At 37.8% G+C, this 16,068-nt stretch overlaps 2 protein-coding genes across 2 annotated transcripts in view; both read left to right on the forward strand.

The window, feature by feature from the left end:
* ARHGAP11A (Rho GTPase activating protein 11A) overlaps positions 1 to 1,867 on the forward strand; it is a 28,075-nt gene extending 26,208 nt beyond the window's left edge. The window contains exon 12 of the mRNA XM_044662225.1: positions 261 to 1,867. Coding sequence (XP_044518160.1) covers positions 261 to 1,867 — 1,607 coding nt within the window. The remainder of the gene's footprint in view (positions 1 to 260) is intronic.
* A 9,802-nt stretch (positions 1,868 to 11,669) lies between these two features.
* The window catches only part of LOC123235982 (neuroendocrine protein 7B2), a 68,654-nt gene continuing 64,255 nt past the window's right edge, over positions 11,670 to 16,068 (forward strand). The window contains exon 1 of the mRNA XM_044662226.1: positions 11,670 to 11,886. Coding sequence (XP_044518161.1) covers positions 11,670 to 11,886 — 217 coding nt within the window. The remainder of the gene's footprint in view (positions 11,887 to 16,068) is intronic.

Genomic DNA, 16,068 nt, shown 5'->3' on the forward strand with positions numbered 1-16,068 from the left:
ACACAGCTGAGAAGTATCTGAGGTCAGATTTGAACCTAGGACCTCTTGTCTCTAGGCCTGGCTTTCAACCACTGAGCTACCCAGCTGCCCCTAAGTTGTCTGATTCTTAAAATGACAATCAACCTTATTTTTTAAAATGCATATGTGGTAAAATATTGGATTCAATTTAGTTTGTGGGTGCTTTGGAAATAAAGTTAGCTGAAATAAGACACACTGATTAAGTTAAATATATTCAAATTTCTGAACCATTTAATTTTTAGGGTCAAAACATATCAGCAAATCTGAGGAAAACTTGCTAACTCCAGAACAAACAGATGGTATGAATTACCAAATGTCTTGGACTAAACCTAATACAAGTTTTCAAGAAATTAGTACAAATGGGACATCACTTCTTGTGGGAACCTTTGAAAAGGAAAACAATCCTTCTGGACCTGTTTTTACGGTTGAAATGTCACCTGAATTTCCCTGTGAAACTACAGATATTAATGTAAATGATCAGCATGAAAACAGCTTAACTGGGAACTCAATAAAAGGAGATGAAAATAGTTTAACCACAGAAACTTTAATGAAAGTTCAGAAAGCATTTTCTGAATCTGGAAGTAATCTTAATACTTTGATAAGTGACAAACCTACATCAGGGTATGATTCAAGGAAAGAAAACTTAAATGAAATACCCAATGTAGAATTTAGCCCAGAGGAAAATATATTTGAAGCTAAAGACTATGATGAAGTGACAATGATATCGAAGGAAAAGCATGATGAAAATCATACCAATAAAGAGAATTCCATTGTTTCAGAAAGAAACTTCTTAGTTGGTCAAATTCAAAATCAGGTAAAAGATACAACTATGGAATCTCATACAATTCAGAAAACAATTAAGTCAGATGAAAATCTTCATTTAAATACTTCCTTGGACTATTTAAATGAGCAAGAATTTCCCAGGAATGACCAAACAAATAAACAAGAACTCCCTGGAGTAAAAGAAATCCTTACAATACAAGAGACTAAAACTAATATTAAAGAAAATGAACCAAGTTGTTCTAATTCTGAGGAAGTTGTGACTAAATCTTTAGGGCAGGTTACATGTCATATATCAAAGTTACAAAAGCCTAGGAACATAAGAAGTATTAAGCAGCAGTCATTGGTCCAAACTTGTGATAAAACTCTTTCAGGGGATTTTCAAATGTCAGAACATGGAAAGGTTTCAGACCACATACATTGGTTTAACAAACTTTCATTAAATGATGATTCAAGGACTGAAAGCAAAGTTAAGTCACCTCTAAAGTTTCAGCGTACTCCTGTTCGTCAGTCTGTCAGAAGGATAAATTCCTTAATAGAGGTGTATAGACAACCGGAAAAGTACAGATCAGTCAGTGCTAAAGAGATGCCTTCCCCATTGGTTAAATCTGTAAGCTGTGATGGTGCTCTTTCCTCTCATATAGAAAATACATCAAGTACTTCCTCTGCTGCTCTTTGTTATTCAGATCATAAGCAAGAGCAAAAGTCTATGCCACCTGACCAGTCAAGCACAGAGCCAACTTCTAAATCAAGCTCAGAGTTATCTTCTAAATCTTACTCAGTGGTGAAGAGACTCTCAGACTCATGGAATACTTCTCTGAGACCTTCAAGAGTTTGCAAACAGAAGGTGATACTTGGTAGCCAAATAAAGTCAGTCTTGGATGACCTAACTAATCATGAATCATTAAAATCTGTTGTAAATACAAGTACCACTTTTTCTGTTGGTACACAAGAAAAGAATATTGTCAGAAAGCCATCAGGAAGAGAAAGGGTTTGGTATAAAGGTTCTCCAAAGAATCCCATAGCAAAGGTTCAGCTACTGCCAACAACTAAGCCTCTGGAATTGTAGTTAAAGAATATTTTTTTTCTTGATTTAATAATGTATCTAGGATTAAGATTCTGGTGCTTGGAATGTAGTCTATAATATCCATGCAAGTTTGTAGCTCAGGTTGACTATTAGTTTTTCCTGGATATTTTAAAATTTCAGGGTCAAATGTCTTGGGTTTTTATGCTTGTACAAATTTAACTGTCCTAATTTTCTCAAATATGCCCTTTGGGGATTTAAATTTTATCATGACTTCTTTCTTAGAGCAAAGATTAATTTACTTTTAAAAAATTCTGACTAGATTTATAAAAGTTGTTGGAATTTGTTTTTAAGACATAACTTTTTTTTCATAAATGGCTTTAAAAATGACAGGAAGACTAGGCCATTGCCAATTTTAATTCTTAAGTTAGATAAAATTTCAGCAAACTTAGATATGTCAAGGAAATAAATTAACTTTATTTTTGTCTTATTTGATTAATTATATTATTATTTGTGGAAAAGTTTCATTTGATACCTTTACTATTGATACAGCATGCTTAAAAATTTCTCTTTTGTTCTTTAAGAAATGTTTCAACATCATATATATTTACAAGTGGATTCTGCTGTGCCTGTGCGTGGACTTTCATATCATGTTCAAATCTTTCTGAGTTATTTGGTGATGTCTAAAACAGGCTAATGTAGTATGATTATGAGGCAGAAAGAATTAATGACTTTTAAAGCCATACTGTATGTTCAAAGTTAATTTGCACAGGCATTTTTGTATCTGTTATTTTGTCTTATTTTGTAATTAAAAGTATTTAAGAAAGAAGAATAAAACTTGAAGCAACTTTGATCATTGGTGATTTCCTATATGCAAATTGAGTTTTGATATAATTAAAGCATCAATGTACATTTGGCTTAAAATGAAGACTTGCAATGATTGTGTTTAAGTGCTATTTATTTAGCATAAGATATTAAAATAATAATGTCCTGGAAAATTGGTTGTCTTGAACCTATAACAAAATTGTCACAGATTGAAGATAAAATGTTTTTTAAGGGGAAGAGCAAGATGAGTTTGGTAGTGATTGAGGGAGAATAATGAAAATTAAGTCTGGAATGGTAGGTGTTTAAAAAAAAATATATATATATATATATGTAATAGGAAATTGCTGAAGATTTTCTGAGTAGAGCAGGGAATTGGTTAGACATGCATATCAAGGATAGGGACTGGACCTATAATTTCTTTGACATAAGGATATTCCGGAAGAGGAAACTCCCTCTATCAATGGAGTCAGCATCTTTCCCATGTATAAATAGTTTTTGATAATTCCCTTTCACTGAGGGGTTGTGAATTGTCCCAGACACACAGCTAGTATGTGTCAGATGTGAAACTTGAGTTCAAATGTTCCATTTCAAGCCTAATTTTCTAGTCACCATATCCTGCTGAAGCTTGATCACAGCTTTTATTGTACAGAACTGAAACAGGTCTATTGATTCAAATACTCTACACCATGCAAGACTTTCTATGTCTTGTATTTCTTTGAACTTTTGTTTTTTGAATTTCATCAGTGAGAGAAACAACTATCAATACAAATTATGGAATGTTCTGCCACTAGACTGTTTTAGAGTTGCCTAGGGCTCTGAGAAATTAAAAAGACTTTTCCCTGGGTTGAAAGTATCAGATTTGAAGCTGGTTCTTTATCTTAGACACCAGGCTTCCTTTTTCTCTCCTTTGAAATATCCACTTTATTTTCCTCCCGCTTGCTTTGTCATACTACATCTCTCACCAGTGCATTACCATTGCACTCCCACCAAAAATGGGTTTGAATTCCTTTATTCTAAAGTTGTTTTTAGTATTTGTTCCTACCACCAGACTCCTGGTGCAAATGCAGTTCCTGATTTGTTCTTTTTCCACCTGCTTTCTGTCTACACAGCTATATATATGTGTGCCCTTCCACCTTCCCTCAATTTAAAAAGTGCAATTTGTTATTAGAATCCTTTCTAGGATGGCATAATTGAGGAGGAAGAGATACACACTAAGATATCCCTTATTCCTTCGTGGAAAATATTTGTATTTTTAATTTAATAACATTTTTCATTTTAATTTCAGCAATCATTTATTTTAAAATCAGTCATTTTTAAAAAAACAACAAAAAAAAATGGTAGGTCCCTTCCCAGAGAAAGCTCAAACTTAGCTTAAGGGACTTGGGTGGTACAGTGGATGAAATATTGTTTTTGAAATCAGGAAGGCTTAAATTTGAATCCTGCCTCACAATAGCTGTGGCCCCAAATAGCAGTTTAGTTTAACATACGGTCATATTGTAATAACCAAAAAAGAAATGATGCCCCTCTTGATTTTCTCCAACTTTTCCCGCTGCCCCCCTCAATATTTATACCTAGATATTTTCATATCTCCTCATTAGACTTTTTGCTTATCTTTATCCTTAGTTCCAACACAGTCCTAATACATAAATGACAGTGGAATTGCGTCTCCCAGCCTCAGTTTTCTCTAAAAAAGGCTCACCAGGTTGTGGCATAAAGGTAAATGAGATTCATTGTAAAGTTCTTTGCAACCCTTAAAGCGTTATAGAAACGCTATTTGTTATTCATCTAGTTGAGGTTAAAAGGTAACATTGATAAGCTGCCCTTTATAAAAATATTCATAAAAGGATCCCAGGGATTGTGGGAGCAGAGAGGTTTGAGAAAGGTAAAGACAAAGAGTAGCGCACTGCTCTTCATCCCTGAGTGCAGGCACAGGCCGGGCGGGGTGGGTGGGAGGTGGAGTGCTTGGGAGGGAGGCTTGGGGCGGAGAGGCTGCTGTGGAGCCACCTGCCCAGGGGAGGGGCGGAAGGCGGAGCCGGAGCTACAGAGGGAAGGGGCTGACGCACTCGGCGATTCTTTAAGGCAGGCCCAGAGAACTGGGCAGACCCCCGGAGGATTCTCCCCCTTAGCGGTACGAACGAGTAACCCCGAGGAAGCGAGGCAAGTCTCCCCCATCCTCCTTCTTTCCTCACCCCCTTTGCACCTTGCACAGCCGCAGGCGCTCACCCAGACTGCTCTCAGATGGAGAAGCAGCGGTACTGGAGCTGAGGCCCCAGGGCTTCGTTTTGGGATGCTGGAGGTGGGGATATTATGGGAGGTAAAATGGGGGAATCAGCCTGGAGAAAAAGGTAGCAGGGGAGGAGGGGTGGCGCGGGCCCAGCGGAGATCTGATCTCTTGGCATTGTATTGTGTCGTGAGGAGATGGGCACCCACCCCGCCTTCGCCATCCCGGGGAGTGATGGAGATGGATTTGGCTGCCACCTGCCTTTTTGGCAGGGAGAAAAAATAGAAGCAAAGGGAGGAGGAGGAGGGAGTTGAGATGCTGCTTGGGTGAAGGTGGAGGATAATTCTAGCAAGATTAATGATTTGACAGAAATGCAGTGGTGGAGAAGGGAGAGGAGCCTAGATTTAGTACAGACTACCTGGAGAAGCTTATTTTTTCCCTCACAATAGTATCTTCTCTTCCTAATATTTAATCTAATTCCATCTCCCCTATTCCCTAAAATTTTGGAAATTATAGAACTTGTAGCACTATGGTGTACTGCAAATAGTTGCTGAACTGAGAGAAATGGAATCCGAGTTCAAATCCTGACTGATATTCGCTGCCTTTGGGACCTCGGAAAAATCCCAACTTCCTTGGCCTCAATTTTCTCTCAAAAAATGAAAAGATTGGCTTTGGTTACCCCAAAGACAGCCCTTCTCTGTGGTGATTTTCTCTGCCTCTCCTCCTCCATATGTGAAAATGCTTTGAAAAGTTAAGAAAAAAAGAGTAGAAGTTAAAAATACTGTACAATTTGTCAGAGCATCATGTGGGTGGGGTGGAAAAAAGAACTGTCCTGTGCCAGGAAGACAAGTTCAAGTCTGCCCATGCTGACTATGTAAGATCGGGACAAAACTTATTTGGCAGTAAAAATTTTCTCACTAAAAATTAGATACCTAAACAATGAAATAAGTTCAGACTAAACAATTTTTGTTTGCTATGCAGAGTTAGGGATGGGAGAAATGGAGATTAAACAGTTTTATTTGTTCACTCCGATTCTTTCTCAGCCCCATAAAATCCAGAGAAGTGATGAAGCTAGAGATCCCTTTTTTGCTGACTGCCATATAGGCTTTCTTTGTCTCAGGAAGGTGGAAATCCGGAAGTTTGTGGAGACAAAAGCTTCAAAGAAACAGCTTTATGTTCTTGTAGGGAGGCAGCACTGGTATAGTGGATTACTGGACTGAGAGGCAATCACAGGGGTGTCCTGGAGCCAGCTGGAATCTGAAAGAGCCAATTATTAAATTTTCATTTTTATTCTTTAATTTAAAAAATATTTTTCTTCTTTTTCAGATAACATGTAGATGCAATTTTTATTAATGGTTTTCTGACATTTTGTGATCCTTGTTCTTCCCTTTCCTTCCTCTCCCCTCCCAGGTAATATAAGTTATAAATGTTCCATCATGTAATATGTATTGCCATGCTCTTCATGATGTAAAAGAAGACATCTGTCATTTATACAAGGAAAAAAAACTTATGAAGGAAATAAAGTGAAAAATGATGATGCATTTCAATCTACATTCAGACTCCATTAGTTTCTTCCACAGTGGTGGATGGTCTTTTAAAAAAAATACCTTGCCTTCTGTCTTAGAATCAATACTATGTATTATACAGTTATATATGTATAGATGTATACAGTTATTATGTTTCTGGGTTTTTTATCTCAGGTCTTCTTGCTTTGTAAACTTTAAAATATTATTTAAATTTCAGATATTATTTCTTGCTTTTCTTCCATGCCATTCCTTCTGCCTGGAATAACAATGCAACCCTCACTTCCACTCATCTTTGCTTGTTGAAGTCATCTTTTAATCAAGGCCCAACTTAGTTACCTCCATCATGAATGAGCCTCAGAATCTGAAAGGGGTAGAGAGGTTTGGAAATCATTTAAGATGAGCTAAGCCTCTCATTTTATAGGTAAGTTATCTTAGACCCAGAGCGTTTAAGTCATTTGCCCAAGATCACACAGTTAGAAAACTGATAGTGCCAGTGTTAGAATTTTACTTTCCAATGACCGGTGTTCTTTAGTTGAAAACACTACTTCCCTGTCCTATCATCATCCTAATTAGTCTAAAAGATACCCAGGAATTATTCTAAAAATGTTTATTAAATTGAATTAACTTTCTCCTTTTCCTGAATTATTTGAATGGTAACACTTTATACCACTCATCCGGCCCTTATGATATCTTGTCCTGTTACTCCTGTATTTGTTGCATTTGCCCTTATGAGACTAAGGTGTGTAGAAACCTCCTTCCCAACACTTAACATAACTATACTATGTAAGTCTCCATTTAATATTTGTTGAATGATGGTATCAGCAACAACTTGTCCTCACAACCTACACCCCATTCTCTCTGACCATATCTCACTTTCCCCCCAGCTGCTTTTCTTTCTTTTACTATTATATTGGTTCCTAACTATTTATCCTTGTTAGCCGTTGCTGTTCAGGAAGTGGGATGGGGAAAAGGAATTTTTGAAAAAAGGAGAAATGATATTAACTACCTTTCCCATTAGCAAGAAAATCTACCCCAGCATTCTCCTGATTGGGTACATATTAGTGATAATAAAGGGAATGTGCATCGGTGGAAGATTTCTTGAAGGCACTGAGCATATAGCTTGGAGGAGAGAGGATTCAGGGAGAACATGATAAATAACTGTCTTCAAGGATCTGAAGGGATGGCATGTGGAAAGATTAGATTAATTCTTTTGAGCCCCAGAGAACAAGAAACAGGAATGCCAGATGGAAGTTTAGACTTGATGTCGAAAAAAATTATTTAACAATTAGAGCTGTCTGAAAGTGGAATGACCCTAAGAAGGGATGGCTTCCCCCTCAGTCAAACTCTTCAAGCAGAGACTAGATGACCACTTCTTACATATTTTATAGTGAGTATTCTTTTTGTTTCTGGGCTAGACTAAATGGCTATTGAGGTCCTTCCTAACTCAAATTCTGTGATTCTGTGACCTAATAGGAATTGTAAAAAGGGAAAGTAGTTTATTTCCCCAGTCTAACCTTAGCTGATAATTATTGTGTTGATTCTCCTACATATAAAATACTGTATAAGGCATGTGGTGTGTATGTGGGTCATGCCATGCTTTGCATACTTACCAAAAGTGACTGGGAGGAGTCAAGATACCAACCTTCTAGTAAGTTTTCCAATTCTCTGAATCATATTCCTCCTCTCTTTTATAGGTCTGTCTGCCCTTCATAGAAGGGAGAAAGTGGAGTGGGCTCAGGCTAGTCTTGAAGTCAGGTTCTCCCCAATTCCATCCAGCTCATACAACTATTGCCATGCAGGAAATCTCAAAGGAAAAGATGGCCTGGTCTCAGCCGGTGAGGTGCTGCTTCAGAGGACTGAGAAGGGGAAGAGGCAAAAACTGACACCAACGTCCTAGAGAAAAGCCAAGGCCAAAACAGTGTGATCTTGAGACAAATAAGAAGTTGAAATAAATAAGGAGAGACTACCAGGTTCATCACTGGTCCTGGGGTAGCAAATGAGAGAAGGAAGGGAAGTGAGAAAGCTGACAGGGGCAGCATTTTGAGTCAAATTCTCTCCTTCCCTTCCTCCCTCCCCACCCAATATGCTAAGCAACATTACATAGATTTAACATGTGCAATCATGTTAAAATATTTTCCCATATTAATCCTTTTGTGGAAGAAAAATTGAACCAAAAAAAGCTAAGAAAGAAGGTGAAAAAAGTTTGCTTTGATCTGGATTTAGTTCTTTCTCTGGAAGCAGATGACATTTTTTTTTTTTTTTTTTGGGAAGATAGCAGATGACATTTTTTATCATGAGTCCTTGGGGATTGTTTTGGATCATTGTATTGCTGAGAATAGCTAAGACTCACTGTTGCCCATTGTACAGTATTCCTGTCACTATGCACAATGTTCTTCTGATTCTGCTTATTTTGTTCCACTCCAGTTTATGTAAATCTTTCTAGGTTTTTCTGAACTTCTCTTGATTGTCATTTCTTATAGCACAATAGTATTCCAATACAATCATATACTTTACAATTATTTACAATTACAAAATATCCATTATAATACTATAACTTACTCAGCTATTTCTCCAATTGATGAATAACCATTCCTTCATTTTCTAATTCTTTTCCCCCACAAAAAGAGCTGCTTCAAATATTTTTGTACATAGAAGTCCTAACCCTTTTTTGTTTTTTATCTCTTTGGGATACAAGCCTAGTAATGGTATTGCTGGGTCAAAGGGTATGTTTATAGCCATTTGGGCATAGATCCAAATTGCTGTTCAAATGGTTGAATCAGTTCACAACTCCCCCAATAATACATTAGTGTCTAAATTTTCCTACATCCCTTCCAAGTTTTATCATTTTCTGCCATAACAGCCAATCTGATAGGTGTGGGATGGTACCTCAGAGTTGTTTTAATTTGCATTCCTCTAATTAATAGTGATTTAGAAAATTTTTACAGGATTAACAAGAGCTTTAATTACTTTGTCAGAGAATTCCCTCACAGGTCTACTTGTTAAGGAAGTTTTTCCTTAAATTAAAATGAAATCTGCTTCCTGGGAACTTCCATTTATGGTTCCACATTCTCCTCTCCAAAACCAAGCCAAAGAGGTCTAATCTTTCTTCCAAAAACCATCTTAGTATGGTGTAGTAGAAAGAGTACTGGATTTAGAGCCACAGAACCTGGGTTCAAATTCCAAGCTATTCTATTTACCTCTTCTGGAACAAGTAGCTTTGCTTTTCTGGACCTCAGTTTCTTCATCTGTAAAATAGTAGGGTTGGAGAAGATGATTTCTTGGGTTCTTTCTAGCTCCAAATTATGGCCCTTTGAATCTTTCAGAACTTTAAAGTAGCCAGTCTGTCTCCTTAATTTTCTCTTCTCCAAATTTAGCATCTGGATTCCTTTAATCTTCATATGACATGGTTTCAAATCTCCTCACTTTTTTGGGCAGCCCCTTTCGTTCTCAGAACTGAATACAATGCTCCATATTTTGTCTGACCCAGCCAGAGTGTGATGGGATCACCCAAGAGACCTCTTTGGCTTTGAATGTTAATGAGGGCTAAACACTAAATTTGATTTTATTGTTTTTGTTGCCACATCACATTATTGATTTGTATGGAGTTTTTGGTCCATCAGACCCATAGATCTATTTTACTTATATTGCTATATAACCATATCCTGCCTGCCCTGCTCTTGTATTATTGGTTTTTTAAAACCCAAATGAAAGACTTTTAAATTTTAATATATTTCACTACATTCCTAGACCTACCAGACTGTCTAAAATGACAAAAGGGTGATGACAAATGTTGGAGGGGATGTGGAAAAATGGGACACTAATGCATAGTTGGTAGAGCTATGAACTGATCCAACCATTTTGAAGAACAATTTGGAATTATACCTAGGAAGTTATAAAACTGTGTATATCTCAGATCCAACAAAACCATTACTGAATCTATTTCCCAAGGAGATCTAAAAAAGAGTAAGAGAACCCATATTTTCCCAAATATTTATGTTAGCTCTCTTTGTGGTGGCAAAGAACTTTGTGGAAATTGAGAGGTTGCCCCATCAATTGGGAAATGGCCGAAGACATCATGGTATACAATTGTGATGAAATGTTATTGTGCCAAAGAAATGATGAATAGTCTGATTAAAAAATTACATGGAAAGTACCATATAATACAATACAAATCAGGATAACACTGTTAGAGCCACAGAACTAAATGCTATGAGAATAAACTGTGATTGTTACCTCCAGAAAGTGAACAGAAAGGTAAAAGATAAAAGACAATGTATATGAACATGTTGAATTCCCTGATGGTATCCTTTGAGATTTGGGAAGGACGGTGAAGGAGCAGGATTTATTATGCAGATATGAAGGAAAGTAAGTTAAACATATAAGAGATTCGTGATTTCTTTTGTGTGTTACCTTCTTTTTCTTTGTATATTTTGGTTTTTAAACATTTGGAATGATAAAAAAGATTATGTTATAAAGGCACCATGGATCTGACTTTTAAGCCAGAAGAACCTGAGGTTAAGTTTTACCACTGGTACACACTAGCTCTGTTATTCTGGGAAAGTCATTTAAGCTCCCAATATTCTAGGCAACTCTGAGACTATACACTTGCATTGATAGAGGGAGTTTCCTCTTATCAGAATTCCCTATACAGTTCTAGTGTGTATCCCTCTCATTATATTTCACTTCATTAACTTCAGCCCATCAATACCCATTTGGATCACAGTGCTATCCTTCAGTATATCAGCTACCCCTCCTAGCTATATGTCATCTGAAAATTTAAAAGCATGGCATCTATGTCTCCCTCTAAGTTATTGGTAAAAATGTTGAAAAGAAAAGGGCCAGAGACAGAGTTTAGCTTCATTCCATCTGAATCCTTCACCCTCCAATCTGACATCAATTAATCCTTTCCTCAGCACATGTTGGGGTCTGATTAGTCAATTCTGAATCTACCTAACTATACTGTCATCCAGTCTATATTTCTTCATCTTGCCCAAAAGAGTGTCTTTGTTCATCAAGAAATACTATATTCACAGCCTTGACAACAAAAACAAATAAGGTTCATTTGACCTGACTTGTTCTTAATACACCCATACTGGATCACAGTGATAACCTCTTCCCTTTCTAAGCACTCACAAACCTAGAATTTTACCAGAATTTGCTTTCAATTGTCTACATTTCTCCTTTTTTTTTTTTTTTTTTTAAAGATGGAGCCCTTTGTCTTGGTGGCCAGTTGATAGACTGGTTTCTCTTCTTTTTGCAGGTGAAAATAGGCTCCATGATGCTGCCCACCGCCTTCTATAATGTGGTATTTTGGCTGGCATTGGGATGGACTCTATCATCTGCTCATAGTCCTCGGACCCCAGACCGAGTCTCAGAAGCAGATATTCAGAGGTTGCTCCATGGAGTGATGGAACAGCTGGGCATTGCTAGGCCCCGTGTGGAATATCCAGCCCATCAGGCTATGAATCTCGTGGGTCCGCAGAGCATTGAAGGTATATTTTATCCGCTCTTGGTTTTGCTTTTGCTTTCCTTAATTGATTAAAAAGTCTATCACATACCCTTGACTCCACTCTTTTCCCTCCAGTTCCCTTTTTGAGGTTTTGCTCACCCACATATTTATACAGGGCTGTACCAAGGCAGGATTTGCTCTCTATCCTAGTGGGGATAATAATGGTCCCTGCTCTGCAGAATTGTTGTGAAGATCAAATGAAGCCCTTAGTACAGTGCCTGGAACAAAGTAGATGCTTAATAAATGCATATCTTTCCCCCTTTCAGGTCATACCATCCAGTAACTCAGAAGACTGTGTTTGTTCCTGCTTACACACATGCACTTCTATCAGTGGCGTGGCACGGCTGTTGACTTAGGCCAACTTGCCCATTTCCATTAGGCCTCTCTGACTGCATTAACTTCAATCAATATGTGTATCTCTGTAAAAGCAGGAAATGCCTGATTAGTCACCCAGCTGTTGTCATGGAGAAAAGGTTCCTGTGACTTTCAGAGTTTCCATTAATATCTTGGATCCTGATTGCATGTGCACTGATAGAGTAGAGAGTTAGTAGCTCACATCTGGAAATTCAAAATGAAATTATTCAAAATTGTATTTTAAACAGCCTTGCTAAAAAGGAAAAAAATTTTTTTTTCATTAGGACACTCTTTTCCTATGGTGCACCTGGCACACTGCCTTCATCTTGGCTGTGTAACCCTAGGCAAATTGCTTCACTTCTCAGTGCTTTAACCAGTAGTCCTACTTAAATAGAAATGGAGCCACTAAACCTTACCTCCTGAAGATCTCTGCAGCCTGCATATTGACTCGGAATATCATATAGTAATATTTTCTAGGTTTAACTATTTTTAACCATTTTGTTAAATATTTCCCAATTACATTTTAATCTGGTTCTGACTGCCTTTTGGAGTGTTATGGGCCATGTGTTTATTTATTGAATAAAAATCCTTATCTTCTGTCTTAGAATCAATACTGTGTATTGTTTCCAAGGCAGAAGAGTGCTAAGGGCTAGACAGTGAGGGTTAAGTGATTTGCCCAGGGTCACACTAAGCCAGGAAGTGTCTGAAGCAGATTTGAACCCAGGATTCCCCATCTCCAGGCCTGTTTCCCATCCACTGACCCACCTAGCTGCCTCAGGCCATGTGTTTAACATACATACTCTAAGCACCTCTGTAAGACTGTAAGTCACAGAGAAGATGCTGACCTGCATAGGTAGAGGGAATTTCTTCACCTGGGAGTTCTCTATACCATAAGATTGCAAACTACAGCCTTGGGCCAAATTCTGATGCTACCTGTTTTGAATTAAGAATGGTATTTCCATTTTAAAATAAAGTTCTATTGTTTTAAAAAAATATAAAACTATTTTTAGCTCAGAGATTAGGCTGTAGTTTGCCCACCTGGTTCCTGGTGTTTACATTTTTAACTAAAACTGTATTGTTTTTAAAAATATAAAACACTTTTTAACTTATAGAATTTGGCCCATGGGCTGCAGTTTGTCCACCTGTGACCTGCTCTATATCAATGAAATTCCAGACCCACAGTCCCTAACCCTACCTTATTCTCTCAATCAATATTGCACTGACTTTGGTGTCAGAAAAGCTGGGCTTGACTTGCCAAACTGTATCACATGAAATTCTCTCAGCTTCAGTTTCCTGATCTATTAGATGAAGTTGGTCATACTTATATTTATTACCTGATAAGATCGTTGTTTTTAAGCTCTTGCCTTCTGTCTTAGAATTGATACTAAGGATCTGTTCCAAGCAGAAGAGCGGTAAGGGCTAGATATTTGTGTTAAAGGACTTGCCCAGGGTTACACAGGTAGGAAGTGTCTGAGTCTAGACTTGAACCCAGGACCTCCCTGTCTCCAGGCTGGTGCTCTGTCCACTGAGTCACCTACCTGTCCATAGGTATGTCTGTTATACAACCTACATTTCACGTATACAAAGCCTAGAAATTCTGTTTTCTTCATTAAAATCTAATTTCATTGATGGCAAGGACTCTTTTTTTCTCTTTCTTTGTATTAAAAGCCTAAACACTTGATAAATGCTTATTGATTGACTGATTCCTCTTTTAGTGGAGGATAGTATTTCTTTCAAAAAGCTTTTGATTTCTTCATTGTGGGTAATCCCTTCATTAATACATATTGCAACTTCTCCATATCCTAATAGATGATTGTTGTGAACTCCTATGGCAAAAAGCACCCATTATGTGGTGGACAACCATATAGACCTGGACCAGCATCAGAATAGGTTGGCTGGACTTGTTCTAAGCTGTTAAGATAACTGTTGTATCTCTGTGCAGTACAGAAACAAAGATGCTCTAGAACAATTTAGCTTGTAGTGCTTGGCTCCTTCCTGTGTTACAGCACCATTTTCTATACCTCTTATCCCATCTTCATTTCTTCTCTGCCCTTTTTCCATTTGGTATTGACTCCACTTTTGTCTGAATCTTCATGATTATGAACTTAATACACTTATTTAGTTGTCCTGGCAAGAGGAAGGTCCCTGATGATGCTGAGTGGTTCCCTGTGGAGGATTTATGTTGGGAGAAAATGGGCAAGAATCACATAATTAAGAAGTATGGGTGGGTTATAATCTATGCCATTCAAGGGAAGCATCCCAGTGAGTGAGATCCTACATTCTCTTCCAGGTGGACGCCAGAATCACAGAATGTCAGAGTTGAGAGAGAGACCTTATAGATCTTATAGTCCAGGGAACTCAGACCAGACTTGAGATTTCAGAGACCTGATAAATATCATGTAGACCTCTGCCTAAAAAAATTCTCAAAAGATTTTTTGAGAAGAGAAAACAAAGATTTATATAATACTAGTGCCAAACAACAAGTGTTATAAACTTAGAACAAACTTGCAATTTAAGTTCGAAGCCAGGGATCTTACACCTTTATTGGAAACTGAGGCCAGGAGACTTGTCTGATGTCACACATCTGGTAAATAGCTGAGTCGGGATTAGAACCTACACCTTTTGTGGTCAATTCCAGGGCTCTTTCTATTCCCTGCCTCATCTCATCTTGTCTAAATCCAAATTCATCACTCTGCCTCACTCAAACCATTTTTCTTTTCTGATTTGCTTATCCTTCTTCAAAATATCACTATTCTTCTAATATCCCAAGCTTGAAATGTTTGAGTAATTTCTGGGGCTGCCTTCACTTTCACTTCTGACATCCAGTCAGGCACTACATCTTGTCCATTTTTCCTTTGAGATGTCCCTCCCTCTCCATTCCCACTGCTGCCATCCATGCCCAAGTAAGGAAAGAGGTCAGGAAGGAAACAACTTTTTATTAAGTTCCTACTCTGTGCCAGGCACTGTGTCCTTCACAAATATTGTGCCATTTGATCCTCACAACAATCCAGGAAAGTAGGTGCTATCATTTATACCTCTATTTTACAGTTGAGGAAACTGAGGCAGACAGTGGTTACATGATTTGCTCAGGATCACACAGCTAGTGATATCTGAGGTCAGGGTCTTCCTGAACCCAGGGCCTAGGCCTGTATCTACAATGTCATCTGAGTGCCTCATTATCTCAATTCCCATTTCTGTAATGGCCTCCTAACAAGTGTTCCAGTTTCATCTTTTCCCTTCCTTCTTTCTTCTTCCCTGGCCCCAATCCATTTTATATACTGTTGCCAGATTAATCCTTTAAAGGACTTTGAAACAAATTCCTCCTCACAGAATTGGTGGCAGGATCAAATGAAATAATAATATACCCAGTGCATTTGTAAACAGCAAGGCCTATATAACTGTAAGGGATTATTATAATGTCAGGATTATCCACAACCTACAATGTACCATATCAAGACTAAATTCCTCTGCCAAGGTTTCTAAGCTCTCCTAGGATCACAGCCCTTCCCTTTTTTTCCAACGACAGCAATGCCATCTTGCTTCCTCATAGTCAATTCATTTTTCATACCCTTATGCTTCAGGGTCTAAATAATATTTAATCACATGTTTGTGATAAACATTTAATAATGTGAGCCATGACATGGTTAGATGAGAATATACAAATGACAGGGCAAAATTAAATTTGAACCATTTGGCTGGCAGTATTCAAATGAACTGACCCTGGCTTCGCCACAAAACTTGCCAAAAAAGATCTTTGAAACACAGATGCCAAAAGGTGAGCTAATATGCCCAGCTGAAATGTTGTCCTTTT

This window comes from Gracilinanus agilis, chromosome 2 (genome assembly GCF_016433145.1).
Source record: "Gracilinanus agilis isolate LMUSP501 chromosome 2, AgileGrace, whole genome shotgun sequence".
Classification (NCBI taxonomy): Eukaryota; Metazoa; Chordata; class Mammalia; order Didelphimorphia; family Didelphidae; genus Gracilinanus; species Gracilinanus agilis.